Genomic DNA, 27,900 nt, shown 5'->3' on the forward strand with positions numbered 1-27,900 from the left:
CTAAGGGATTCTTGCCCATGATAGTAGATACAATGGTCATCTAAATTAAATTCGCCCATTCCAGTTCATTTTAGTTCACTGATTCCTAACATGTCAATGTTCACTCTTGCCATCTCCTGTTTGACCACTTCCAACTTACCTTGATTCATAGCCCTAATATTCCAGGTTTTTATACAATATTGTTCTTTACAGCATCAGACTTTACTTCCATCACCAGTGACATCCACACCAGGGCGTTGTTTTTGCTTTGGCTCTGTACTTCCATTCTTTCTGGAGTTATTCTCCACTCTTCTCCAGCAGCATGTTGGGCACCTCCTGACTTGGGGAGCTCATCTGTCAGTGTTATATCTTTCTGCCTTTTCACACTGTTCATGGGGTTCTCACGGCACAAGTACTGAAGCGGTTTGCCGTTTCCTTCTCCAGTGGGCCGCGTTTTGTCGTAACTCCCCACCATGACCCGTCCATTTTGGGTGGCCCTCCATGGCGTGGCTCATAGTTTCATTGATTTAGACAAGGCTGTGAACGTCCAGGAGTCTCCAGCAGAGGCGTAGGTCAATAGTGGCCTGCTGTAGGGTCAGGGGCCTACAACAGTGCACGTACAAATCCTTTGGAAGGAGATTGCCATTACCTTCATTATCCCTTCCATAGTTCGGCCTGAGGCCAAACAACAGAGGGAACACAGCCCTGCCCATCTTCAGAAGATTGGATTAAAGATTTACTGAGCATGACCCCGCCCATCAGAACAAGACCCAGTTTCTCCCACAGTCAGTCTCTCCCATCAGGGATTTCTATAAGTCTCTCACCCGTATCCATCAGAGGGCTAATGTGTTACAATGAGCATAAAATGCGGCTCAAGGTCCACTGGAAGTCGAATCTTTTGCCACCTTGGACCTTGTTAGTTCTAACCAGTTTTTGTCATGTCCTATGGCTATGTTTCTTTTAAAGGGTGTACCCTGCCCCCTTCCCTCCTGTTTTACAACCAAATCAAAGATTGGGGGAAGGAAAGATTTATGACTTGCAGCAAGTAAGAATACTAGGGATCTTGCCCAAAGCAGTGTCTCCCCAACAGTAAAACTGAGAAAGTTTTAAGTATAAGTGTATTCATGAAGGGGTTTGAGTCCAAACTATAGCTGGTTGAAGTCAGGAGAGTCAGAAAAAGGTCAACATCATCATTCCTTAGGTTCCAGTTGATCTGGTGGTTGAGTGCCCCAGGCCAATCTTCAGAACTGGGAGTGTCCTTACTTCTCTTGCTTGATAATAGGCAATGTTTCTGCATTCTTTAGTTCCCTTAAGATGTTAATTACTGAGACTTGTTTAAGGCCTGGCTTAGATCACAAAATGGCTTAGGGCAAAAATGGTTTCTCTTCTGTCAAGAAAGCTGTCTTGGTTCTCTTTCTCTTCAACCCTCCTGCCCTCACTGCTTACAGCAATACCTGAGATAAAGAAGCAACTACAGAGTCTAATGAAATGTGAGATGAGAGGTGGCAGAGACTCAGAAAGGAAACTGTGAAGAATATGAATGTTTGTAAGTGTCTGAAATCAGAGAGGTTCAACTCTGTGCTTGAGCCAGAGTGTCCTATGTGCATGCAACCTACTCTAACTGCTCCTTCATCCTCTCATGATTTGCCTGTGAAAAGGAGTATGTCAAGGTTGTATATTGTTACCCTGTTTATTTAACTTCTATGCAGAGTACATCATGAGAAAGGCTGGGCTGGAAGAAGCACAAGCTGGGATCAAGATTGCCGGGAGAAATATCACTAACCTCAGATATGCAGATAACACCACCATTATGGCAGAAAGTGGAGAGGAACTAAAAAGCCTCTTGATGAAAGTGAAAGAGGAGAGTGAAAAAGTTGGCTTAAAGCTCAACATTCAGAAAACAAAGATCATGGCATCTGGTCCTATCACTTCATGGGAAATAGATGGGGAAACAGTGGAAACTGTCAGACTTTATTTTTGGGGGCTCCAAAATCACTGCAGATGGTAATTGCAGCCATGAAATTAAAAGACGCTTACTCCTTGGAAGAAAAGTTATGACCAACCTAGATATCATATTGAAAAGCAAAGACATTACATTGCCTACAAAGGTCTGTCTAGTCAAGGCTATGATTTTTCCAGTGGTCATGCATGGAAGGAGCTTGCTGCTGCTGCTGCTGCTAAGTTGCTTCAGTCGTGTCCAACTCTATGCGACCCTAGAGATGGCAGCCCACCAGGCTCCCCCGTCCCTGGGATTCTCCAGGCATTGGCTAATGCTAATTGAACTGACTTCCTGAACTAACAGCCTCACTGGTTTTTTGCCTAAAGTGTCTTTATTCCCTATAGAGGCTTCTTCATTTTTGTGTGTTCTACTTCCCCATATACTTTCTTTGTTCACAGGATTCATTTCTTGAAATAGCAGGAGTGAACAGCATTCTGTTGAATCTGTAATCTTTTAGGGTTGTATTTGCTTTTAACACAGCTTCTTTAGTTTTCCCTCCAGAAGAAAGCTTGGGCATTTTCTCATGCTAGAGCATGCTGCCCTTAGTTTGGAATTTGCTGAAACAAAAATTAATTTTAAAATGCTAATTCACAAAATTATCAACCATATGTTTAAAAATACATTTTTGTATCTTGCTCCAATGTAATATGCAATCAAAAATTTGTTCAGATTTTTAAATTTTACTGAATCGTGTATACTTGTTGTTGTTGTTCAGTCCCTAAGTCGTGTCCAACTCTTTGCGACCCCATGGACTGCCCCATGGACTGCAGCATGCCAGGGCTCCCTGTCCCTCACCATCTCCCAGAATTCACCCAAGTTTGTGTCCGTTGAATTGGTGATGCTATCCAACCATCTCATCCTCCGCCTCCTTCTCCTTTTGCCTTCAAACTTTCCCAGCTTTAGTGTCTTTTCCAATGAGTCAGCTGTTTGCATCAGGTGGGCAGTGTAGTGGCGCTTCAGCATTACTCCTTCCAGTGAGTATTCAGGATTGATTTCCCTTACAGTTGACTAGTTTGATCTCCTTGCTGTCCAAGGGACTCTCAAGAGTCTTCTCCAGAACCACAATTCAAAAGCATCGATTCTTGACGCTTAGCCTTCTTTATGGTCCAACTGTCACATCCATACTTGACTAATGAAAAGACCATAGCTTTGACTATCTGGACATTTGTCGGCAAAGTGATGTCTTTGCTTTTTAATACACTGTCTAGCTTTTTCACAGCCTTCCTTCTAAGAAGCGAGCATCTTCTAATTTCATGGCTGCAGTCACTATCTGCAGTGGTTTTAGAGCCCAAGAAGAGAAAATCTGTCACTGCTCTCACTTTTCCTCCTTCTATTTGCCATGAAGTGATGGGACCAGATGCCATGATCGTAGTTTTTTAATGTTGAGTTTTAAGCTGGCTTTTTCACTTGCCTCCTTCACCAAGGAATCATGTATGCTACAAGAGTATTTTCTCTCTTCTTCTGGGTTAGCTCTGATTCACTGCACAGTGGAAATGTGCATATCATCAAATTTCAATTCTTTCAGTATTTCTTCAAGTAGCAATTCCATTTTTGCAACAAATCTTTCAGTATAGAATGATCTTGGGTTGGAATGTGCAAAGAATGTCATTGGAGAAATATATCTCATCTTTAGATTCTGTCCATCTATGCGATGACAGATGTTGTTTAGTTGCTAAATTGTGTTCAACTCTTTTGCAGCCCCATGGACGGTAGCCTGCCTGACTCCTCTGTCCATGGGATTCTCTCAAGCAAGAATACTGGAGTGGGTTCCCATTTCCTTCTCCAGGGTATCTTCCTGACCCAGGGATTAAACCCATGTCTCCTGCATTGGCAGGCAGATTCTTTACCACTGAGCCACTAGGGAAGCCCATAATGACAGATACCTAATGGAAAATGGAAAAATATAAGGAATTATTTCATCTTTCTCAAATAGCTCTGTATTTGCTTTGTTTAAGTAAATCTAAAATATCCTCCAGTTTAGCTGAATGTTTTGATTTTCATCCAGATAACTAGTTTCATATAAAAATATTTTGGAATTTTAGGATTTTTTTTTCCCTTCTTTACTTTTTCTTGCAAATAGTTTAAGCTAGATGTATCTTTTATACCAGTTTTGAAATTGTGTGCATAAATGCACAAAATTTTTAAGTTTTCTGATCCCTTGCCTCCACTGGGTCAAATTAGCTGCTTAGCCCTCTATGCCTCACTACAGATAACACAAGGTTTGTGTTAAAAATGAATTCCTCTATAAGTCTGTAAGCTTTTGGGCAGAAACCTTGTCTCTTTTAATCCCCAGAATCTTCCACTGTACCTGGCACATAGTAGGCCCTCAATTTGTTGGATAATTGGTAATTAATCCAAATTTTCTACAGTATCTCAAAATAAACAGCTTTATTGTGGTTTATCATCTCTACATGTAATTCTTCATGTACAGAAATATAGTACATTTCAGATGTGGTTTAAAGTAGGTGATGTAATAAAGATCTATATAACAGTTGCATTAGGAAATTTTTCAAATTATTCATTTCTCTTACCATTTAATTTAGGTAGCATATGTATCATTTAAAGGTTCTTAATTTGGTTGTTTTAATATATTATGCCTAAAAATCAAGGCAGTTATAAGAAAATACTCACTTTTTTTGGCCAGGCCCCACAGCATGTAGGATCTTAGTTCCCTGACCAGGGATTGAACCCATGCCTCCTGCAGTGGAAGCACAGTGTCCTAACCACTGGACTGTCAAGGAATTCCCCTGAAAATATTCATTTTACAGAGCAAAAATGTATGACCCATGTAATACACACCAAAAGGCTGTATATAAATATATAGGCTTTCCTTACTTATTACTTTCTCTTATTCCATTTTATGTGTTTTATATTTTTCAAGTATATTTTTCAATAGATAATAGTTATTCAAAATTGAAAAGGTATAATTACAAAAGGGTATTAGTTCTCTCTGCCACAACTGTGCCCAGCCAAACTTGGGTATCCTTTCAGAAACATTCTGTACATATACAAGGAAATATATGTAAATATATGCATATATAATCACATATATGTGTTTTATATATGCATTACAATAACATTGGCACAACCACAAACATCATTATGCATGCTATTGTTTTCCACTTAATCTATCTTGACTTTTTTCTCCTTTCATATTACTATTCATCTTTTTTTTATTTTTAACTAGATGTCTAGAGGAGAAGGAAGATATACTTGAACCCTTTAAGAAAGTTTGAAATGTCTTTACGTGTAGAATTGAAATATATCTTGCCAAACAATAAAATGACAGCTACAAGAATGTTTCACCTTCTAGACCAAAGCTATTCAGTTTTAATAATGTGGTAGCCATGTGAGAAAAAGTAAAAAGAAACAGATAAACTTAATTTTAATAATATATTTTATTTAACACAATATGTCCATAATACTACGATTGTAACATGGAATAAGAAGAACAATTATTAATGAGATTTCGCATCTGTTCTTCTTACTCAGTCTTTGAAATGCAATGTGTATTTTGCACTGACAGCACATCTCAATCTGAACTAGCTGTATTTCAAGTGCCCAATAGCCAGATTTGGCTAGTAGCTACTGTATTAGACAATGCAGTTATAGACCTTACTTACCAATGGCTCCACCTAGATGTAATTTCTACACTGAAATCTAATCACTAACATCTAATTTTAAAATAAGATTTAAGGTAACACATTTCGGCTTTCTTTTAAAATGAAATATTGGGCCAAATGTTGGTTGTTACTAATTGATTCTGCTTTATTTGTCTCTGGTAGCAATATTCTTTCAAATAGATACATTAAATGTTTGTGTACCCTTCTCTGTACATCTCCTTTGTTTACTAGGTGTCCTTGTCATTAAGAATATAATTCCTATTGTTTAGATATCCTAGGAAACCCTACTTTTAAATGTTCTTGAAATAGTAAAAACAGCTTAATTTGTGTGTGTGTATGTAGTCAAGCTTGTAAAAAGTCTATGTTATTTATTCAAAGCAAGGAGTGCCTGGAAAATATTTCCTGCCAATTTTAAATGGCAGCATTTAATTACTTCATATTTAGACTGAAAACACATCAGACCTTTCCAAGGTGTATTCCATGTGTTTTCCTATTTCCAGGATAAAAGAGAAGATAAAGATAATACTAAGTAAACCATTCTATGGTACAACTTAGAGCCACGCAATAAATAATGCAATGATGAATGGAACATTTGATGACCACAGTTCTAGCAGCATCTTTGTTTTATTTTTGGTTTTTGTCTTCTACTACCTCCTCGGTCAGGTACACTATCCAGAACTTGTGTTTTCTTAAAAGATTTCATTTCTAAAACCTAAGCATTGTAAGCAAAATAAGTTATGATACAATGATGGAATTACTTAATTACTGAGGATCAACATGAAAATCAACACTGTAATAGGAATGTACCTATTAAATTAGATCATACTTTCAATCCATGTTAACTCTTCTAATATAACTGTCATATAAGTCTTTTATATGCTTTAGAGTCTTCTAAGGTTTATTAATATTTTAATAAACCCATGGAAATTTAAAAATTTTAATTAAAATCCTCAAGGGAAAATAACTACAATCTTTCTTTAATATATCCATTAAGTGAAAAAAAATATACTTATTTGACATTTCTAATTATTACATATTTAGGGCAAAAGTGATCACATCATGCTTGTGTCCACCAGAATTTACCCATGTGGTGTGAAGAGAGAAGCCTCCAGAAGGGGGCTGAGTCTGGAGGAATAATGGGGAGGCAGAGGTGGGCTGAGACATACGGAAGGCCCAGGACATTGTAGGCGATTATCCCTCCTTGACCCTGCCCAAATGATACTTCTGGCTCACTACAAATTATCGACAGGCAGGTAGAAAACTCCAAAGAGATAAGCACCTAGGTCTGCAAGCAGACTCACGGAAGTGACCAACCTCTGCCACCGAAGGACAGACTTGTCCAGAAACTGAATATTAAAACTGCACATTATTTCACCACCTTCTACTATGCATGCTCCTCACCTGTAAGTCAGAGAACAGCTTTTATTCTACCAGACTACACTCAATTACTTACCTACTGCACTTAACCCTTGGTTTCTTTGGTATCCTTTGCTCCAGGGAGTCAGGTGTATAACCGTCTGCCATTGGCACGGCCCTGCCTTCAGATCCCAAAGCCCTCCATATGCAAAGAAAATGTACAATACTCCATTGTGATGGCCAGTAGGGCCTCTCCCTCATTGTATTCCCAGGAAAAAGGCCATCAGCTATGCTATGCTCCTCACACTATTTAATCCAACTTGCTGGCATCAGACTATTGAATTCTACTGTATAGATCTCCTCACTGTAACTATTCTATTATAAAAATGCTCTGATTATGAGCATTCCCTGGGATGTTATATTCAAACTGCAGTTTTCAAAGGGATGTCTTTCATCTACAAGAAGTAATAAGGAAAACATAATTTTAAAAGACACAGTGGATACCCAGGAAAGCTAATCTTTAAATTAACAACTGCAGGCTCTCCTTTACATTTATGAGGATACGTGAACAGCTACAGTGAAGGAATAGTGAGGGAGCTCTCTCAACTCTGAGTCTCTCTGATTCAATGAATACAAATTCTTCTTTCCATGACTGGGACTGGGTCTTATTGTGTACAATCCATGTTTTTAATATATTAAAATATCTTAAAATTCCCATTATCTAATAATGCAAACTTTTTTTAGTACAATTTAAAGTGTCTAAGTGTTATAATCTGACTCTACAAGGCACGAAACTCAGAATTAATTCAGAATTAATGCTGAATTCTTGAAGTGTGCTAACATTTTGCTTTCTTTCCCAAAACATATGAGATTCAGTTTCTAAAAGTATATCTATATTGTTACAGTGGCTACGGGGGCCACTGACTTAACTGAGAAACGCTTCTCTGGTACTCATCAACATGGCAGCCAATCAGACTCTTCTGAGGCACATTAGCAGTTTGGGGAGTGGCCTTTGTACACGCTAAACCTGGTTCCAGTGGCTCCCTGAGAGCCACTGTGAGCAAGTTGGGCAGGGTCTGAAGGAGCAGCTTAATTCTGGCTGAGAGCATGGTGCAAATGATAAGTAGTTCTGATGCTCACAAAAAGCCTACACTTGCTACTTCCTATTCCTTTGTTTTAAATTATGTAATATAGTTCCTTACACTTACTAAATTTAGACTACTTAAAGGGACTTAGGCATTGAACTCATACAGCTAATCAACCAGAAAGATTCACAGTGCACTGTATTCATTGTACAACAGTGAAACACCCTGCCACCCTCTTGTTTTGCTCTTGCATAGCTGTATGTGCCTTCTTCCACACATCCTTCTCTTTAGCCATCTGCTGATGCTTGTTTGGTTTTCTTGGCTGTTTCCCAGTATATTATGCATAAAAGGTATGAGAGGACAAAAAAAAAAAAAACAACCTCAAAATGGTTGACTTTATTGCTTTCTATTGTTTACTAAAAAAGTAAATGTAAAGTTATAAAGATGTCATATAACCATTAATTTCATAGTCACCTCTGAGCCAAAAAAGAAGTCATTGGTATACTCTCCATATCACAAATTTAAAGTTTTTGTAAACTGTACATGTAAGAGCCAAATTTGTTTTGGCTAGGTTCATTACTAGAGTGTAGATGTCCTCTTTTCTTTTTCTTTTTTTTTTTTTGGTGTAAAATTAATTTTATTTCACTTCAGTGTGTCCAGTTCACAAATCAAGTGTCCTTTAGGGGGACTGCTTCCTGAGCTGAGCCCCTCATGTAACCTCCATTGTCAGTGAATGTTCTTGAAAGATGGGCTAGGTTAGATTGTTACTCTTAAAATAATTATTTAAAAGAAACTTTGATAACTTCAAATATTTGCATTTATATGATTTAAAATTTTATATGAAATTATATACATTTACTTTGCAGGATAATGGTTTAGAGCAGGACAGTGATTTTAATTAAACATGCTTTTGGTGGATATATAATTGGTACATTTTTTAGTTTAAGGAGATATGCTTTCCTCATGTTAAGGACTTTTTTGCTGCTCTGATGCTGTTCATCTAGTCCATTTTTGCTCTAAACTGAGTTTCACCTCCCAGTCCTTCATTGTACTTAAGATTTTGTCTTATTAACAATGGAAAATCAGCCTATGATCAGTTTGGGTCATAAGAACTGAAATCAGAAATTTAGAGTAGGAAGAGATGCCCAATGTGGATGTTGTTTAATTCATCTTAAATACCTATTCTGACTTTCCAGGAAGTCCCAGCTCCACCACTATTGGTAGGATTCTGTAAAACAAACAAACAAAACGTATAGTATAGTCATTTACTCTGAGTAGGTGTTTATGGAATAAGCCATTATGATCAGAGAATCAGTTAAACATAAATCTTTTTCTCTTTTTATGCACTACTTGACATCAAAAGCAAAAAGAGGTAAGTTGGCTATAAACCTGAGTGAACCTTATTTTCTTTAATAGATTTATTTCTGAAAGAGCTTTGCTTCAGTTTTCTACAAATCAAGTACTTTTACACTAGGAAGCTTGTTATTGTAGATCTTTAATCTTTTCTTTGAAAGCTGAATAAGCACCTTCTGTAAACTTGGGTTTTAAAAATATTTAATATTTAAACATACTGCTTTTCCTTTAACCAAGTTATACATATGGTTTAATTTTCTTGTGAGGAACTTTGGTTTGGTTTTGGGGTTTCTCAGTTGTCCCCCTCCTCAAATATGGAGGATTACATGTTATAAGTAGTTCTTCTTTACTTAAAAAAAAAAAAAAGCCAAGAAACAACTGATATTGGTGAAAGTCTATAATTTTCCAATCCATTGCTTTACAGAAGAGGATGCCCTGAACCTCTCAGAATATTTTCTAGTGTGATTTTTTTTTTTAGCGTGTGTGTTATTTTTTTTTAATTAATTTATTTTTTATTGAAGGATAATTGCTTTACAGAATTTTGCTGTTTTCTGTCAGACCTCAACATGAATCAGCCATAGGTATATATATGTATCCCCTCCCTTTTGAAACTCCCTCCCTTCTCCTTCCCCATCCCACTCCTCTAGGTTGATACAGAGCCCCTATTTTTTGAAATGACTATAAAATAAGAAAATCAAACACATTTCACTGAGTGGTCTCTCATATATTTTTCTTGTTTGGGATATATTTTCACTTGATTTTTTAGTGGCCTCTTGTTTGTAGTTTAACTTATTTCTCTCTTATTTCTTTTTGATGATGAATTAATTCTGACATTTCAAAGGAGTAGATGGTCTTCATCTGATACATGCTATTATTGAGATTGTTTAATGAGAATAGACCATCACACCATCCTGAGTTAACTTTGTACCAGCTGACACTGTTCTTGAGAAGGTCATTTCTGAACAAAGTTATTTTCTAAAAGGTACTTAATTGATATAAGAATCTGGAAGCAAAATGTACTTTTACCTCTTGGTGCCACTGTATCTAATTACCCTCTTCCCCTTTATTTTCCATGTCTTCCTACATAGGCTGTTAATTACACACATGCTCATGGTTTAACTGTAAATTGTTCAGAAGCAGAAAGTTGACAATACTGCAGGGCATTTTTATATTTCTCTTTTTCAAGGTTTGAAATAAATATAGATTTATTAATATTGCTTTGTTTTATCAGCTAGTCATGTGATATTCCTCAGGACAGCAAGTGGAAAGCTGTGTGAAAGTTTTTATTTAATCTCTAATCACTGAAAAGTCTATAAATGTTCGCTGTCTTTAGCGAGTCATGCTCTGATTCTGTATTATTGAAGACAATTTTAATGCTTGTACCCTAAGCATGATAACCTATGCACAGTTGTCATTTATATGAAGGCAAAGCCAGATGTTTTAAAGAGTCATATGTTTTTAAAGATCATATTTTTTCATTGTCTATACTGAAATATTTTTACGTGTTTCAACAATTCTGCTTTTTTCCCTGGAAATTTTTAATGAATAATGATTGTCTGACTATAATAAGGGAATAAACAAATAAGGGGATTTGCTGTGTTAAACGCTGATGTAAATTTAAGGCTGAAGTGACTGGTGACATAAATTGTAGACTACACTCCTGAGTAGCCGGAAATTATGTAATTGTTTTATTTGTGGGTACTTCCAGAGAAATTTAGGTGATATATTTGGCAAAAAAGGATGAGATAGCCAACTCTACGTGTTTGATTATAAAATGTTAAAAGCTGTTCACAGCTATCCATTTTTACTAGTGCTGATGTACCATTAAGTTCATCGTTAGAGTTTTTAAAGTATTTCAACTTTTCCTATCTACTGTTTATATCCATGTAAATGTTTCTATCTCATGCTCTCATTATTTTTCTTTATATGATGTTTCTATCTTAAATTTTTCTTAAATTCTCTATTGTATATGTCTGTTTTTCAGTTTATGTGTATAGGCATCCGTAGGACTACTTAAGTGTTCAAGTTATTACTACAAGAAGAATGTATTTTGATGCTTCTTTCCATTTACTTTTCTGTTTATTCACTAACACACTATTACTCATTTTATAGATTTAGTGAGGAATAATTTAGTATTGATGTTATTTGATCTATTTTAAATAATAGCAGTTATAATTATTTTCAAGATTTATACATCAAAGACTTAAAATTTATTAAAGAATCATTAGTCACCTGGTATCACTAAACTAGCATTAAAATCTTTATTGGAGAGTACTGGAGAGTATTTTTCTCTTTTCTATTCCTTTTGTTAGGAGGATGTTATGATGACAGGAATGTCTAAATTGTACTCTTTCTGTCTCAAATCAACCCATCACACAATGATATTGATAATGTAACTAATAAACAAATCTAGTGATCCTTTAGGGAAGGCAAAATCAGTATATTAGCAGGTATTCTGTATCACGTACAAATTCTCAAAGTAAAGGACTGTGGGAAAACAAAGAATTATAAGGCAGGGTCTTCTCTGTCAACTGCATAGCATGACTGAAGAATTTAGATACACTGCAAGGCAAACAGTGTTCAAAAGCTGAAGACAATGAGATAAGTACCAACAGAGTTTAGAAGAAACAGATACTTCCTTCTGGGGTGGTCAGGAGTAAAACCCGAAACTTGTTAGTTCTGAACAGTCCAAGAGAAAAGAGCATTTTAGATGAACGTAATAAAAGGAGCAAAGACTTGCTGAGATGATTTTATCATATGGTCTATTTTGGCCTTTTAATTTCTGTTTTAATGGCAGTGACTTTGTTTCTTGAAACTGAAAATCTCAAGGTCATCTTGACTTCTCCTTTTGGCCCCTCATGTGTTATTCGATGACCAGTTCTTATCCATGGGCCCTGGGCTTCATGCTTCCACAAACATCCTCTCACCTGATCTGCAGGATTGATATTTAATGTCCTCACTTAACAGAAAAGCTGAGGCTAGGACTGAATTCACTTCTTCAATGTCCCTCACCTACTGGTTTATGGAGCAGGGAGTCTAAACATTAAGATCTCTCTGATGGACCTACGTCTTATGCTGATATGGATGAAAGGTGAAGAGCACAGAAGAGAAAGAATAAAGAGGAAGGCAAAGAGACCATAAAAAAAAAAAAATTGCTGCAGAAGCATCGCTGGGCAATGGAAGGAGATTGTGATGTACCCATTATCCAGTCCCATGGGTTACTGTGTAAAACTCTCATTTAAGAGCTGAGTGTGTGTATATCAGTAATTAATTGTGAAGAACACCTTTGTGCTATTATCCACAAATATTCAGAGTTCCTGAGTTGGGAGACTAAAAACATACGATATGCAAGTTTTATGTCTCTACTTTGGTACACAATGCCTAAAAATTTCTATTTTCTACCAACTCAAATTTCACATTCTATCATCAATTTTGTTTTCTCCAAGACTGATTTGATCACTGTAACTTCACTCTACTTTGATTTTTGCTAAAAAGAAAGTCAGCTGAAATTGGAGTATGGATTTTCATTTAGAATTTGTGCTTGTGTATATCTTTTTCTGTGAGTTTCCTTGAATTAAAAATATTTATTTCAACCCTTCACCTGCATAGAGTTGAGAAGAATCAAGATCATGACTGTCACATTTTCTAACTTGAGAGAAAAAATAAAAGGAAGAGGAAGTTGATATGGTAGATGACAGAATAGGACCTAAGAGATGCGCCAGGTAGGAAGAGGTGAAACTTATTAGAGATTAACATAAAGTTAAAAGTATATAAAATATTGCATTGGAATTCCTGACACTGTAAGTACAGGATGGAGGAGATAGGACTTGACAGCACCATCTTCAGACAAACTAAGCTCATGTGAAGTTGGCAGTCTGATGTTGCTGCCCAAAAAAATGACACGCAGGCTTCTGTTTTTTTTTTTTTTTTTTAATAGAATCGGGACGGCTCAGGTGAGGCAGGATGCTGCCACCCCAGTCAAGCTGTTATATCTTATTATGCATGGTTTCCTCTCTGAGCACTTCAGTTTTAGAAGATTGTACACAAACTGGAGCATGGTCAGAGAGCAAAGAGGAGGGTATGGGAGGTTGAGATTATGCCCTGTGAGGAAGAACTTGAATTATTTAGCCTGAAGAAAACTCAGGAGATAGAAATCATTCCAGGGGAAAGTATGAAGCAGCTGACACAGTGTATGGTCATGAGGGAAGGCGATGTGGTATAGAAAATACCTCATGAAATAATAAGGATGCATTAATTCTTAAGTCAGGAAAACCAGGCACTGGAGTGCAGGCCATTCTGTAGGAAACTGTTAGCCACAAGGAGCTGCTGCTCTGCCCCCATCAGAATATCCTGGCTGTAGGAAGCCACCCCTGAAGCTGCACACTGTCCTTACCAACTCCTCTCACTGCCATCTGAGACACACATGGGGCCAAAAACATAGAGGTGTTCCTAGCCTCCTTCCTCAAGAGGCTCTCCCAAACAGTCACCAGTGGGCTCATGGACTCCCAAAGGTATTGACTTTTAGAAAATTGGTTGGTGTTCTAAACTGCATGGAAAAGTTTAAAAATGGTAGATACGTGAAGGAAAACCATATGACAAGACTTTCCTTCCTGCCAATGAAATTTGCCACTTTCAGCCACCTCTTTATAGAAACTGGATATTATCCTTATTCTTGTACCTTTTATCTTTCTTTGTGTTTTTGAGGTAACTAGCTGCCTTCAAATTACTGTCAACTGTCTAATGAAGTTCTTATGTTTCTTTGGCAATATGGGTCTGATATTTTCTAGACATTGGTGTTATTCAGTTGCCAAGTCATGTCTGACTCTTCGCAACCCCATGGACTGCAGCATGCCAGGCTTCCCTTTCTCTCACCCTCTCCCAGAGTTTGCCCAAGTTCATGTCCATTGAATCGGTCATGCCAGGGGTATCTAGAGGTATTTCTAGAGGTAGCTGGCATCAATCAGAGAGACAACCAGAGTAGTGAGTATAGAGGTAGCTGGCATCAATCAGACAGACAACCAGAGTAGTGAGTAGAAGATAAGTCCTAACATCAGAAAAGTCTATATCTTTGCTCAGTTGCTTCCTAGCATGTAGTCATGTATTAACTAAATCAACGAATGTTTGTGGAGAACCTACCATGATGCCAAGTTCTGTATTTCTTTTTGGTGGGAGAGATCATGAAAAAATAGTCTCAGTAGATAAGAGATTTCAATATAGTCCCATAGATCAAAAATACTTACTATTCCTCTTAGGAATAGTGAAAATAACAACTGCAGAGTGTTGCTAAGATTTAAAACTTATATATAGTTCCTAGGAGAAGTAACATCATATTGATTCATGAAATAATTTCCTTCCTTCCTTCTCCACTTTTCTATCTTCCTTTCTACTGGACTCTTTGTTTATGGAGGAATGTAAAATAAGTTCCTATGTATATCAGGACATATAGATGTGTTAAACAATAATATCCCTTATTCATCTCTGCCCTTGAGGCACTAACAATCTCTTCAGTTTTGTGACATTTCTCAGGCCTATAGCCTTATAATATAAATAGTGTTATCAAATTCTGGGCATTTCAAGTAAGCACTTTCATTTTGTAAAATATTGTATTACTATTAGTAGAGGCCATAAACAGCTTATAGTTGCTAAATTCTTTAACTAATTTCTTTTCTAGGCGTACAACCTAGATACCACAACCTCCAAGAAGCATTTCCTGACCACTTAGATTAGTGAATTGTTTCTGCTTTGAGAGCCCAACTTTTCCCTGTCATGGGAAACAGTGCAGTGAAGTGTCTCAAAATATAACTCAGCCCTTGGATCATTCAATTCTGGATTCAAATTCCAGCTCCACCTCTTAGTGAACTTTGGCAAGTTACTTAACCTATTTCTCCCCCTTTTGTAATCCACAAATCGGGGTTAATAAAACACGGTTAAAGGAGAGCACACATATTAAGTGCCTACACAGTGCCTGGTACATGGTAAGCAATGAATGAGTACTACTAGGTGTTACCACCACCGCTACATCTCATCATCATCATCATTGTCATGACACTTTATTTTGTTTGTTGAATTTGCTTGTCTTTCTCAATTAACCAGGGACCATATTTTCTGTTTTCCTTTTATCTCTAACACCTAACAGTTTCAGACACACAATGGGAGTTTAGTAACGAAATTGCTGAATGGTTGAAACAAATTCTGGTGGCCCCAGATGACAGCAGTGACTTCCGATGTTCTGAGACTCCTCCTCCTTAAGTCACATAATTCTAATCTTCTGTGCCCTCAAAAGCAATGAGATGAGGCCTAGTTCCTTTGTGAATAAGTCTACCAGAGTAAACGTACAAAGAACACATGAGATCATGTAAACCCCACAGCATCTCGTAGCTGGAAGGAATTTTCTCAACCTCCCAACTTCCCCTTTCATTTTCAAAGTACATGGTAAATACACATTGCTGTTCAACTGGGTTAGCCGAGTCCACATTGGAGGACTGTTAACCACAGATGAGGAATTCAGAAGACAATTGAGTCAGAACAATTAATTATTTTTCAGATTTCTTTTTAAAATCTTTTACCACCATACCTATAGAATTTGTTTTTAATTCTTTAAGTATAACACTTAGCTAAGTACTTGTAAATAATAAATGCAAAATAATAATAATAATTAGCTGGAAGCATTATAATTTCACTACAAATGTAAGAAATATCCACCACATATCAAACAATTCATTAAGAAGGTGCATTGTGGTCCTGCTTGCCTGTTTTCTGAATTTCATCACAAAGTATATTTTAAATGAACAAAAATCTGTGACTGTAATAACAGAAAAAGAAAAGAAAAATCTTACGGAAATAAGAGATAGAAAAGAATTTAAACCATTTAAAAACTCTAATTTTGAGGCTTGCCATTCCACAGAATGGCAAGAAGAGCTGGCAATAGGAAAAAGCAAGCTAGACTCCCAAGTGTTTGTATTTGTATTTATTGCATTTACTCAAATGTAACACAAGAGGGCAGCATACATCTGTTTAACTTAGGTCTGCTGGCGAGATTAAAACAGTTGTCTAAATTTGTACAACTTTGTCTAAAATTATCCTTTATCATGGCTACTGAAAAAAATGAAAAGCGCATAAAGGAATTCATCCTTTAAGACTCCTGAGTTTCTACAAAAGGGAATCATTGAGCTAATCAAGCTGCAAAATGGAGAAACAAAGACTTAAAGAAAAAAAATGAAAAGAATTTGCCAAAGCTAAGAAAATGGAAATATTTGTTATATTTGAAAGACTTTTACTGAGTATGATAATCTGAACAACAGCTACTCAACTAATCGGATATTGTCCCTATTAAAAAACAGTAATTAATAAGTTACTCTGGAACCAAGACCAGCTTATGAAAAGGTCCTCTCTCTTCAGTGATGTTCTCTTGAATGAATTTAAGTCAAGCCTATCTTATATTCTACTTTCCATCACAGACAACTTTAGTGTATTTGCAATGTCTTCTATAAAAGCATCATGAATTTTGATATTTTCGAGTTATACAGCAAGTTTTGTTGTAACAGAGAATATATTGACTTTAGAACAAGTAGTGCTTAGATTCAAGCCTTTGAATGTAAATTTCAGTAAAAGCTCATTAATTCAAGACTTTAAATCCAGAATTTATAATTAATTTGGCTTAACTATTACCTCTATAATATATAGGGAAAGATACATAGTCTAAGCAATTAGTAAGAAGAAATTCTGCAATTAAAAATAATTGAATTTTTTGTTTTAATTTGAACTTTTTCTGCAAAATTTTTTGTAGAAATATAATGTATGCATTTCTAACTAGCTTAGCAGGTGATTATAGTACATCAGCAAACAGACTGCTCTTTCATTATTTCAGAACACAGTCTTCCTTGGAGTAGATAAGTAACATAACTGATCAGCTAAAGAATGAACTTTTAACAGCTAGTGATTTGTCAACCTAATGTGAGTTATGTGATTTTCAGAAGACAAAAATAAAAGACTTCTCATTCAGGTTAGCTTTCTCCATCAATCCAAGTTACTAACAATTTAATATAATAAGATAAACATTCTAAGACTTCTAACAAGTCTTACTTTTGATAAATAAAATCTATTTTCAGAAAACTGTGAAGCTAATTTTCTTAGATATCCTTTTGTTAATCATGGAAAAGTGTGTATTGCATGCTTTTCTCAATATATCTGTGGGATTAACAATATACCTGTGTGTCCAAATATAAAGTCAGCTGTGTGAATATAAAACATTTTGGAATAGCAAATCTGAGTTTAGAACTTGAGGATCTTTCATTATGTTAATACATCTTTTATTTGTAGATGTAACCAAGCATCAAACATGAATGGCTATGTATGTCCTAATGTACTTGAGAAATTTCACTACTAATTTTGTTTCACTAATTTTTAAATACTGTGTTTAATTAAGGAAAAAGCCTTGTCTTCTCTATTGGCATCATTCAGGGAAAAAAAGCTTAATTCAGATGTTTCTGTGTGACTACACATTCCTCACTAAATCTCTCAGGCGACTGCCTAAATTACTGTTACTAACACGTTGCTCTGCCATCTCTTTGTATACATGTCTAATTTATCAGTTTCTTATAGATTGTCAGCAGCCTGCTGCCTCCGTACCGCCACAGTGCTCACAACTAGCCGGGAGGCAAGACTGCCCAACTGTCAGGTAAATTCAGACGTCCTTACTCTTCCCACACAGCCGCATGTCAGTTCCATAGACCCCAAGCTCTCCTTTCCCACATGATGACTTCTTATATCTAATTACTTGCCACATTTTATTTCAAACATGGACTATACAAACACACATTGGATTCCTGAAGTTCACATGTGCCCACTGAAAATACAAGAGAGCTAGAATTTATTTTACTGGTCACTAACAGGTAGACTACAGGCTGCCTTCAGCTTCCTTTTGTGAGTAAATCCTTGGGTTAGTCCAGGGTTTCATTACCTTTCAAAACATAAAACCTGGAGTTGTTTGTCTTTTGCTTTAGAATATATTACTCAGGCAAACAATTAGGAGAGTATAAAGCATATCTAATGTCTGTTCCAAGACAATTTTACGGAAGTGTTTCTGTTTTCTGTCCACTCAGTACCCTCAGTGAAACTGAAATTGAAAGATGAAGAGAACATTGTAATTGGCATTCAAAAAAGAATATTTTCAGTGATAGTGCCTTTATGTAAGATTCACTAAACAATTTTAAAGGCAAATCTACAGACTCCCTGGATGGTAACCTGGAGAGTAAGCTAAACAATTTCTATTCCAATAAAAGCATTGCAAATACATCATGAATTTACTTTCATGGTAAATTTCATGGGCAAACTTTGACACAAGCATCAGAGCACCCCATCAAGACCTAAACATTTTCTTGAAATCCTTCATCTCCAGTTACTGGCCTCTGATGGTATCTAGTTTTTAAAATGTGGCTCTGGCTTTTGTAGCCAGCTTGTTGTTCTCTCCTTATTTTAATATGACTGTTGCTCTTCTCCCAGGGCAAGGTTTCTTTTGAGTAAGGGCAGGCCCAGACGTACTTCCATGTGTGTCTGAGTAGTAGACAGCAGTAGCAGGCTGCATGTTGGTCATGGGTTAGAGCTGAGAGCTGCAGATGTTTTCCACAAGCAGCAGCAGCCAAAGCCCCAGTGTGGCTTGGTCTCTGAGGCATTTGGGCAGCTAGCTATTTAAGTGGAACAGCAAGTTAGCAGGAGAAAGTATGTGATTAAATAGGCCCCAAGCTAGTGTCTTCCAATTGATGTCTCAGCCTGCTGTTCCCACCCCTTCCAGCAACAAGGTTTTTACTTCAGGAAAGTTCTTCACTAACATACAAATGCTATTTAATAACAGCAGCCAACTGTAGAGCAATTTCAATTACGAAGTAACTAATATAATTACAAATGTTCAAATCCATCTCAGTGGGATTCTCTGTTTGTAAGGCAGAAGAACATGGGCTCTTAACTTAGTTGTTCTCCGAAAAGCCCCTTCACCCCACCCAAGGCTGGGGTAGTGCCAGACACGTGACAGTTCAGTGAGTGAATGAATTCTGGAGTCGCCTTATCTGGGTTTGGTTCCCACTTCTAATACCTACTAGCTGTGTAATCTTGGAAGTTGCTTTTGCTGGCTAAGATTCCATTTCTTTACTTGTAAAGTGAGAAAGAGAATGGATATTGGGAGGATTCAGGGAGGCACAGGCCTGGCCCACAGTGTGTTCTCAATATCTTTAATTACTACTAACCACTCTTAGTACCTAACCGTTTCTCAAGACAGAAATCTGCAATCTCATAATCTCTGTAACTTGCCTGGGCAAAGAGTGGAGAAAGCTACTGTTTTAAGTGTTTCAGTTAGATAAGAAATGGAAAGGCTAATGAGGAATCTGTCTAAGTTTAATTTTACTTCACCTTGCTTTTTCTTCTTTTTTTTTTTTGAGAACCAGTTTGACTAAATGATTAGAACTTATTATGATTAAGTGATTATGATTATTATGATTAAATTATTTGATTAGAATTTATCAAATACAGTATTTATATTCTAGAAGTCATTCCTTAATCTGTAAGCTAAAAATATGCCTCTGTCACGTAAAATACACAGTACAATTATATTTTGTGCAAGTTAAAAATAGTATAATATGAAATATTTGTAACCTGTCACTTTAAGAAATCAGAAATAATGAAAAATAATTTTAATTATCATGAACAACATAATGTGTTGGGCCAAGTGAGCTGTAACCTGTGTGTGAAAGTGAAGTTGCTCAGTCATGTCTGACTCTTTGCCACCCCATGGACTGTAGCCTACCAGGCTCTTCCGTCCATGGGATTTTCCAGGCAAGAATACTGGAGTGGGTTGCCATTTCTTTCTCCAGGAGATCTTCCCAAACCAGGGATTGAACCCGGGTCTTCCGCATTGTAGGCAAATGCTTTACCATCTGATACACTAGGGAAGTCGCTGCCGCTATACATTTCACTGGGTCAAAGAGAAATGCTTGCCTTCCTTTATATAGAAGATTATTGAACTCCATGGGTCTTCAAACACTTATCCCTCTTGTATGATGTGACCACCTTATGCTACTTGCCATAACTTATGCTGAATAATATATTTCCTTCCCTAAAAAGAAACTTGTTTTAAATCATGCAAACTTAACAGAAAGAAACTCAGGTCCATGGGGAAGTCTGCCTCTCTATTTCCAGGTCATCTGAGGATGGAGGAAACATCCTGCCATGCAGTATTTTCTTAGTCCTCGTGTTGAACCTCCAGCTCTCCTGTGTTTACTTACTACATTTTAAAAATAGATAAGAAAAATCATTTTTATCACTGGTTGTCCTAACTAGTGCAGAGGAGCATATCTCCATTTAAACTACATTTATAAGAGTTCAAAGATTTTGGGAAGAGAGACCCCAAGTAGAGTAGTGTTGTACATAATTATGATTTTGTATTAAAACTCAAGAGATATACATGAAAAAGCAAAGATAAAAACTGTTAATGCTCATTTTTAATGACTTGAGTGATTATATTAGCTTTTTAAAATTATAATTACGTTAATAAATAACAATAATAAACCTTGAATAGCTTTCTCAAATAACACTCCTGGCAGAAATTATTCTGTGGTACTGAGTTCCAAAGTATAAAGGAAAAAAGCAAAGTTTTAGAAAAATGCCAGTCTTTTTCAATTGAAAAAATTCCCCATAATGTGATTTCCCCCCATTAGTCACATTTTAAAAGGTCTGAACCCAAATGTATTTGTAATATTACCTTAGAAAATGCAATGCTTTTGCATCCTTATGCTGCAGTATTATTCCTCAAGCCATTGATGAGCCTGAGCATTTCTGTGTTCATTTAAACTAGAGGCTCTCAGAAGTGGTCATGTGGGGACAACCACATGCATCATATAGTTACTCTTCTGTCATCTTTACACCACCAAGCTAAAACAGGTAGAGGGAACCCTGAGAGCAAATTAGACTTTAGACTTCCACAGGCAAATTAGTTTCACTGAATCTGGATTTACTTGAGAAATGTGGAATCCTCAGAAGCCTTGGTTCAGTAGGTCCATGGCCCCAGGACCTTGTTAGAAATGCAGATTCTCAGGTCCCACCTCAGACCTATTGTATCAGAATCACTCCCAGGTAACTGCTATATAATCATTAAATTTTGAAAAGAACTAATTTTGCAACTCACCTAGAGACCTAGGGGAATGACTGGGTGCAGAAATTGAAAACAGTGACTGCCTGGAAGAAGTTCATATGCTGTTTCCCTAATATGTTTCATTTTTCTTCTGGAGGGCTTTTTTTTTTTTTTTTTTTTTAATCTACAGTTGTCTTGGCATGCTTTAGATTTAGGCCATTTTCTGTGCAAAATTCCTGTGAAAATAATGTCTGTCGAACCTTTACCACTGTGCATAGCCCTTTGCTGTTTGTCTCTTGCTGACATGCTTGTTTCTCATTTGCAGTCCTGATGTAGCTCTGCCTGATGAGCAGCCACATTCCAGCTCGCAGTGCGCCCCTCTCCACTGTCTCTCCAAGCCTCCTTACCCCTAGTCTTCATCTCCCGTGGACAAACACTTGTGGTGAACGTTTTGTAGCCATACACAGGATACTGCCCAAGATCCAGCGGCTGGTTTCTTCTCGTTGGTTAGATGTTTGATTGCATTAATGGCCATCATTTTGGAAGATAAGAGGAAGTTGGGAAGAATAACACAAAGCACAGACTCCAGTGTAGCAAAATACTTTATGGTTTCTCTAAATCACAGATAAACTTCTGTAATCAAATGGCTACAGTTAAATTAAATCAAAATAAAACGAACCAGGAAATATGTATCTCAGATGGCTGGCTTTACCTCGATAGCATAAGAGAGACCTAAGACAATGTAAAATACATATATTGTAAAATCATCTTTCCTTATACTTCAATTTCAGCTATAGAAGTTAATTCTAATTTTTTTGGTCATTGATATTTATTTTGTACTTTACTTGCCACATATATATGTCTGTAAAAATCATTTCTGTGAGAGGTGAACTTCATTTATTTTAAGATATACATAATATGCTCAATTAAGTATGAGTTTTAATTTAGTTTGAAATCTGGAATTGGCCAGACTGGTCATTTTTCTTGCACAAAATGATAAAAGAGGTGCATCGGAATGTTAACAATAACTGTATTTTGCTGCTACACTGATATTGTTTATGCACTTACTTTCTAATCAGTAGCTCACTGACCGCTGGGTTGTTTTTGTCTTGTTTTTTAACTAGAATTCTTCATTGGACGTTATTAAGTAAATCTCAAAAAGAGACTATGTTATGGTTCATTGACTTATTCAACTTTTGACGGCGTCTTTAATTTTTTTTAATTGCAGATCAGTAGACGCACTGGTGCTGCTCCTTTGTGTGTGTGTGTGCGAGTGTATGTAATAACGTTAAAGAAGGCTAAAGAACATGATGGGAAAAAATGGTGTGTTTATTTAATGACCAGAATTTTTTTTACTTCTCCCAAATTCAGGGTCCTATTAAGAGTCTTTCCTGCTATAGATATCAAGTATAAATGGGAAATATATACATATACAGATGTAAGTTAGCCTTTGGTTAATTAACTTACCCAGAAAGTGTTCAAGTTTTGATTAAAATTGTATGTTTTGTTGTTGTTAGTTTTTCTCATAATGAATCTTCCTTGCCAAAAAAAAACAAGAGGTAATAAACCTTAGCTCATTGTCTACTTTTGACAAACACTCAGGTGCCTACAATCATTATATTATATTGAGATAATTCATGTTCCTAGTTAATTTACAGATTCTGCTGGGTAACTTTTATGACTTAATTTAAGGCAGTGGATTTTCACAGCAAAATTTATTTTGCACATAATCTGACAAACAAGGAAAACAGCTAATTGAGCTGAAAGGTCTAATACTCTTGGGCTCCTTATATCAAGTGCTGCCCACACACCTGCTCCTAGCCCTGATTCCTTGTCTAGTCAGGTAGCCTTAACTTGTTTAAATCCATAACGGTTTGACCTTTTCCTGTAATGATATCTGTAACTTCTCTTTAAAACAAAAGCAATCCTCACTGTTAACAAAAGATAGTTAACAATGCAGGGCTCTAATAATGACGACCCAGTAGGAGTCACTCAGCTGACTGAGTGGAAGTATTGGAGCACCAGTAGGGTGACCCATCAAAGGTGGCAGCCAGTCAGCAAGTCTTAAAGCACAGAGCAGGAGCTCTATCAGTCATACACCTTTTAAGTAGTGGTCACTGTTACCAAAGCCACCAAGAGATTTTGAGTTCCTTACATGTGTGCTATTTGCAACAGTGTCATTTATTATGCAACTTGCAGTAGCTGAAAATCTTTATCCAAATAGAGATTCAGGTTAAAATATGGGAAAAGAAACGAATCTTCATAAAGCCCTGATCATGGCAACCTAACCTTCTGCTCTTTCCACCTGCACTGACTTGCTGTACCTAAACATTTTCTTTATTTTGTTGGTGTTGTATCCGCCTGGTACTAGTCTTAGTGAGACAGCATGGATTTTATTAGAGTTCAATTAAAGGAAGCTCCCCTACCCCTACCCCTACCCCTGCTTTTTCTTTTTCAAGTATCATGTGTTTGGACCTGAAAAGTGGCATAGCTGCTGAGTTGACTTTTAGTAAAAACTGTGCCTGAGGGAAAATATGCCTTTTTAAAAAGTACCTCAGAACATTTTCCTATTTTGCCTCCTCAGTTTCATTGGTGGTACAGGGAATTCAGCAGTAAAAAGTAAGTATCATCTATATGTAACTACAGGGCATTTGTGCTTCCCCACTGTGTATTTGTGACCAGCTGAAAAGCTGGGCCATAGATAAAACATTTATTTCTTCCAATAAAAGTTCATCATTAAGTCTATTATATACTAGTTTTGTTTCAATTCATTATATTAATAGAGTGGGGAATGCTTGTTTTGAAATAGCAATTCTATGAAAATATTAATTTTAGCAAATTTTGCCAAAAATATATAGAAATTTGGAAATAAATTTCTCATTTTCAGCACAAAAATAGATAATAGTCCCTAAGCAGTAAGAGAGATTTCCATGTATTTAAATTGTGGCATCACTTAGTATAGTTTAAACTGAGCCATATCTATATTTGTTTATAGGCATTTAAAATGGCCAAATATGTGTAGCATTGATAAAAATCAGTACCTGTAAACATCACGATTTAAAAGGAAATTGGAAAACTGAAGAACTAGTGAAAACAAAAAAAGAATGAATCTCAGTAAGGCTAGTTGAAGACAGACTTGGGGTAGAAAAATCAACTATAGAACCATAATGAAAATACTAGCTAATTATTACAAACACAGTGGGCAAAGATTAAAAATAACTAGCAAGACTTTAAAAAGTAAGCACAATCACTGTACTGGAAAGAATAGAATTCAGAAATGCTTTCCTACTGAGAATTTTTCTTAGGTAAAAAAATAAAAAGGAGCAATAAATTGCCTTTGGTCTGGGTGCACAAGGGTATACAGGACCCTAGAATTAATCTTTCCAATCAACTCATGATTCATCAGATCCTTTTTTCATATCCAGTTCTGTTTCAATAAGAATAATTTGGAGGACTTGGAGAAAATGAAAAGTTATTAAATAATTAAGAAGAGACCTATTTATAAAGATTATACATTAGCTTAAAGAAGAGGTACAGTAATGATCTTCAAGAAAAGTTAATAAAGGATAAATACCCACTATGGCTACCATTACTAAATCTAGAATAAGAGAAATAATCATCACTGTGAAGCATTTATATTCACTCTGGGAAAGAGATTTTTAACAGTGGGAAATTGATCAGTGAAATTGATATTCATAAGGAAGATTTGTTTTTTAAGAATTAAATATTGGTTGAGAATTAAATATTATTGATTGTCTAGTAAGGATTAAGTTGTGTGGCAAGATGTCTTATGATAATGTGTGATAATTCTGGGATTCCACAATTTTTTGCCTCTTTTATTTAAAACTTTAAAAATACATTAAAGTTATACTGGTTAGACATGAAATATTTTGTCCCTTGAAAATAGGATAGCAATCTTAATTTTTCCAAAACATTTGGTGAAGAACAAAACAGGGTTGTTGGTGTTATTTTTCCTTCCAGCTATATTTCATAATATCTTTAAAGAATGTAGTAATTTTACTATTAAAAAAGCCTCAATTGTCAGAGTCGGAAAAAAACAAATGTCCTCAGGGATATTTCAGAAATAGGTATGCAACCCCTCAGGGGAACAAATGCCTCTCAAATTATATCTTTTCTTAAAGAATCTTCGATTTAAAATATTTGCTTTTTCCACGCTTTAGAAAATTTTCCTGTATTGATAGTCTTTCTGTTTCAAACAAGCATGAAACATCACTCAAACAAATCAACTACAAATGTGGACATTTTCTGATATTCTGCTTTAAATAAAGTCCTTATAATTCTTAATTGGAAATTACAAACTATGAAAAGGAAGAAATGAAATATATTTTCTACTGGGTTAAGAATGGCAAATTATAATCAACCAGCCAAAAAACATAATCTGTAGCTCAGAAAGACACACCGTGGAAAGCTGATGGATTTCCACCAAGGAACTGTGCTAGTTCAACCCATGGAGGCCACTACATTAATATCATAGATATAAAGAAGAACTAGACTCAAAAGGAACTCTTAGAATAAATTTTAAAAATTTGCCCTCCATGTTTTTTGTTTATTTATAAACCAGAGTGATTTTAAATAGTCCTTTTATTTAAGATTGCAAAAAATTTACATGTTTTCAGTAAAGAGAATATAATTATTCAAAAAGCTATTAAATTGGAGATGTGATAGAAAGCATGATCAATGCTGATACTGATTAACAAATTTTTACTTTAAAATCAATTTCTGTGGACATACAAGACCAATCTAACTCCCGAGTGATCTTTTCCATTGTCTGTAATAATGCCCCCACATGAGTTGTATCTGTAATTTAATTCATCTTTATTTAAATGCCATTAACTACCACAGTATCTGGTATATGTATCCTGATTCTTTTGTGTTTACATCTGCAAAATGTCATCTAAACATCTCTTTTGTCCTTCTTACTCAAAGAATAACTTTAAAAAAATATTCAGTATTAAGATGTATTCCCCAATCAAGAATTTTCCAGAAATAATATTCTGCTTACAAAGAAGAGCAGCAATTAACTGCCTTTAGTGTAAGGGTGTGAGTGCATAAAAGTCTGCTGTGTAAAATGTTGCATGAGATATTTCACATCATGTAAGCTTTCCCATATTCATAATACAAACACTATAGAAAGTCTTATTTCTCTTGTGACCTTTCATCAGGAATGCAAGGAGATCGTTACCTGTATCTGGTCTCCTTCCTATATTGAAATGCATGGCTCTATTCCTCAGTGTATTTTTATCCCTTTCCTCTGGAGTTATTTAAAGTTTGCCCTATTTAAACTGAAGCCTGGATAAACTGCAGAGCCAGATTATTTCCGTGATCGAAGTTTAACTGCTATAGAACTTTGGTTGAGAACACATTTTAAACTTTTTTTTCTGTCAGAATTATTGTTATGGTTCTCTAATGAAAACACTGAGAAATAAATCTGATGCTTTCTAGTGTGACTGTTTTTCTCTTTAAAAAGTCATTTTAAAACAAAGATCAGAGAACTATAAACAGAAATGTCATCATTTTGTTGACAAATCATTATTTGATGATAATGGAGACAAAGAATGAATTGTTTTGTTGTTTGACTTCAGAGATATGATTGTGCACCAAATCTTAGAGAAAGTAAATGATTTTAATATTATTGTCACAGTTTTTAGCTCAATGGTTTGACTGTTAGAGTTGATTAAACAATTCTTTGAAAATATTTTATGACATCTTGGTAATCTACACAGTGTTTTTATTTGCATGAATATGCATATGTGATGAACCATACATAATTCTGGCATTGTATTTCTTTCTAGTATTAACACTTGTGTAATGTGTGGCCGACCCTGATTTGTATACTGTATGATTATTGTTGTAATGATCCTGCATTTAATTGCAATTTTGTTATTATCCCTTTCAGTGTTAAATGATGTAAAGTGTTTCCACTGAATAATGATACCATATGAAAACATGACTAAAAATCTGACCTAAGAAACTCTTTAGTTGCTAATTATTTTTTAAAATGTGAATTTCAAAGGAAACTTGTTCTTGAAGACAAATGTGTTTATTTTAAATCCAAAAAATTATTTTATGAATTCATTTTTGCTTGTCCTTTTAAACTTTTTTTGTTGTTGACAATCCTAAGTGAATGTCTCACGGGAGAATCCATACAATATGTGCTTGTATTTGTATTTGATCATGCACTCAATGGTTGGAAAAGGCACTAAAGTGCTAAGAAAATAACTGAGGCCAATACATCAATTCTTTTATCTTGGTTTATGTTGCCAACTGAATATGGTTTAATGTATAACTCTTTCTAGTAAATAAACTGGTTATCTTTCATTCATTTCATCTATGCTACATCTTTATCAGTCTGAGCAGTTTTTCTGT

General features: G+C 35.8%; 1 protein-coding gene and 2 long non-coding RNA genes across 5 annotated transcripts in view; 2 read left to right on the forward strand and 1 right to left on the reverse strand.

Annotated features, from left to right (window-relative positions):
- Positions 1-27,861, forward strand: part of LOC120858537 (protein bicaudal D homolog 1) — a 252,137-nt gene extending 224,276 nt beyond the window's left edge. Inside the window, exons 9-11 of one of the 3 annotated variants that reach the window (XM_040234666.1) lie at positions 9,406-9,414; positions 17,997-18,072; positions 21,839-27,861. In XM_040234666.1, the coding sequence (XP_040090600.1) occupies positions 9,406-9,414; positions 17,997-18,072; positions 21,839-21,926 (173 nt within the window). In that variant the 3' untranslated portion in view covers positions 21,927-27,861. The remainder of the gene's footprint in view (positions 1-9,405; positions 9,415-17,996; positions 18,073-21,838) is intronic. The other 2 variants (XM_040234664.1, XM_040234665.1) reach the window with 2 other exon arrangements.
- LOC120858543 overlaps positions 8,418-27,900 on the reverse strand; it is a 45,940-nt gene continuing 26,457 nt past the window's right edge. The window contains exon 3 of the long non-coding RNA XR_005719888.1: positions 8,418-9,270. This is a non-coding gene — a long non-coding RNA (uncharacterized LOC120858543). The remainder of the gene's footprint in view (positions 9,271-27,900) is intronic.
- On the forward strand, positions 13,306-16,224 carry LOC120858544. Its single transcript, XR_005719889.1, has 2 exons — positions 13,306-14,341; positions 14,388-16,224. It is a non-coding gene; the product is annotated as an uncharacterized LOC120858544 (long non-coding RNA).

This window comes from Oryx dammah, unplaced genomic scaffold (genome assembly GCF_014754425.2).
Source record: "Oryx dammah isolate SB20612 unplaced genomic scaffold, SCBI_Odam_1.1 HiC_scaffold_29, whole genome shotgun sequence".
NCBI classification, from domain to species: domain Eukaryota; kingdom Metazoa; phylum Chordata; class Mammalia; order Artiodactyla; family Bovidae; genus Oryx; species Oryx dammah.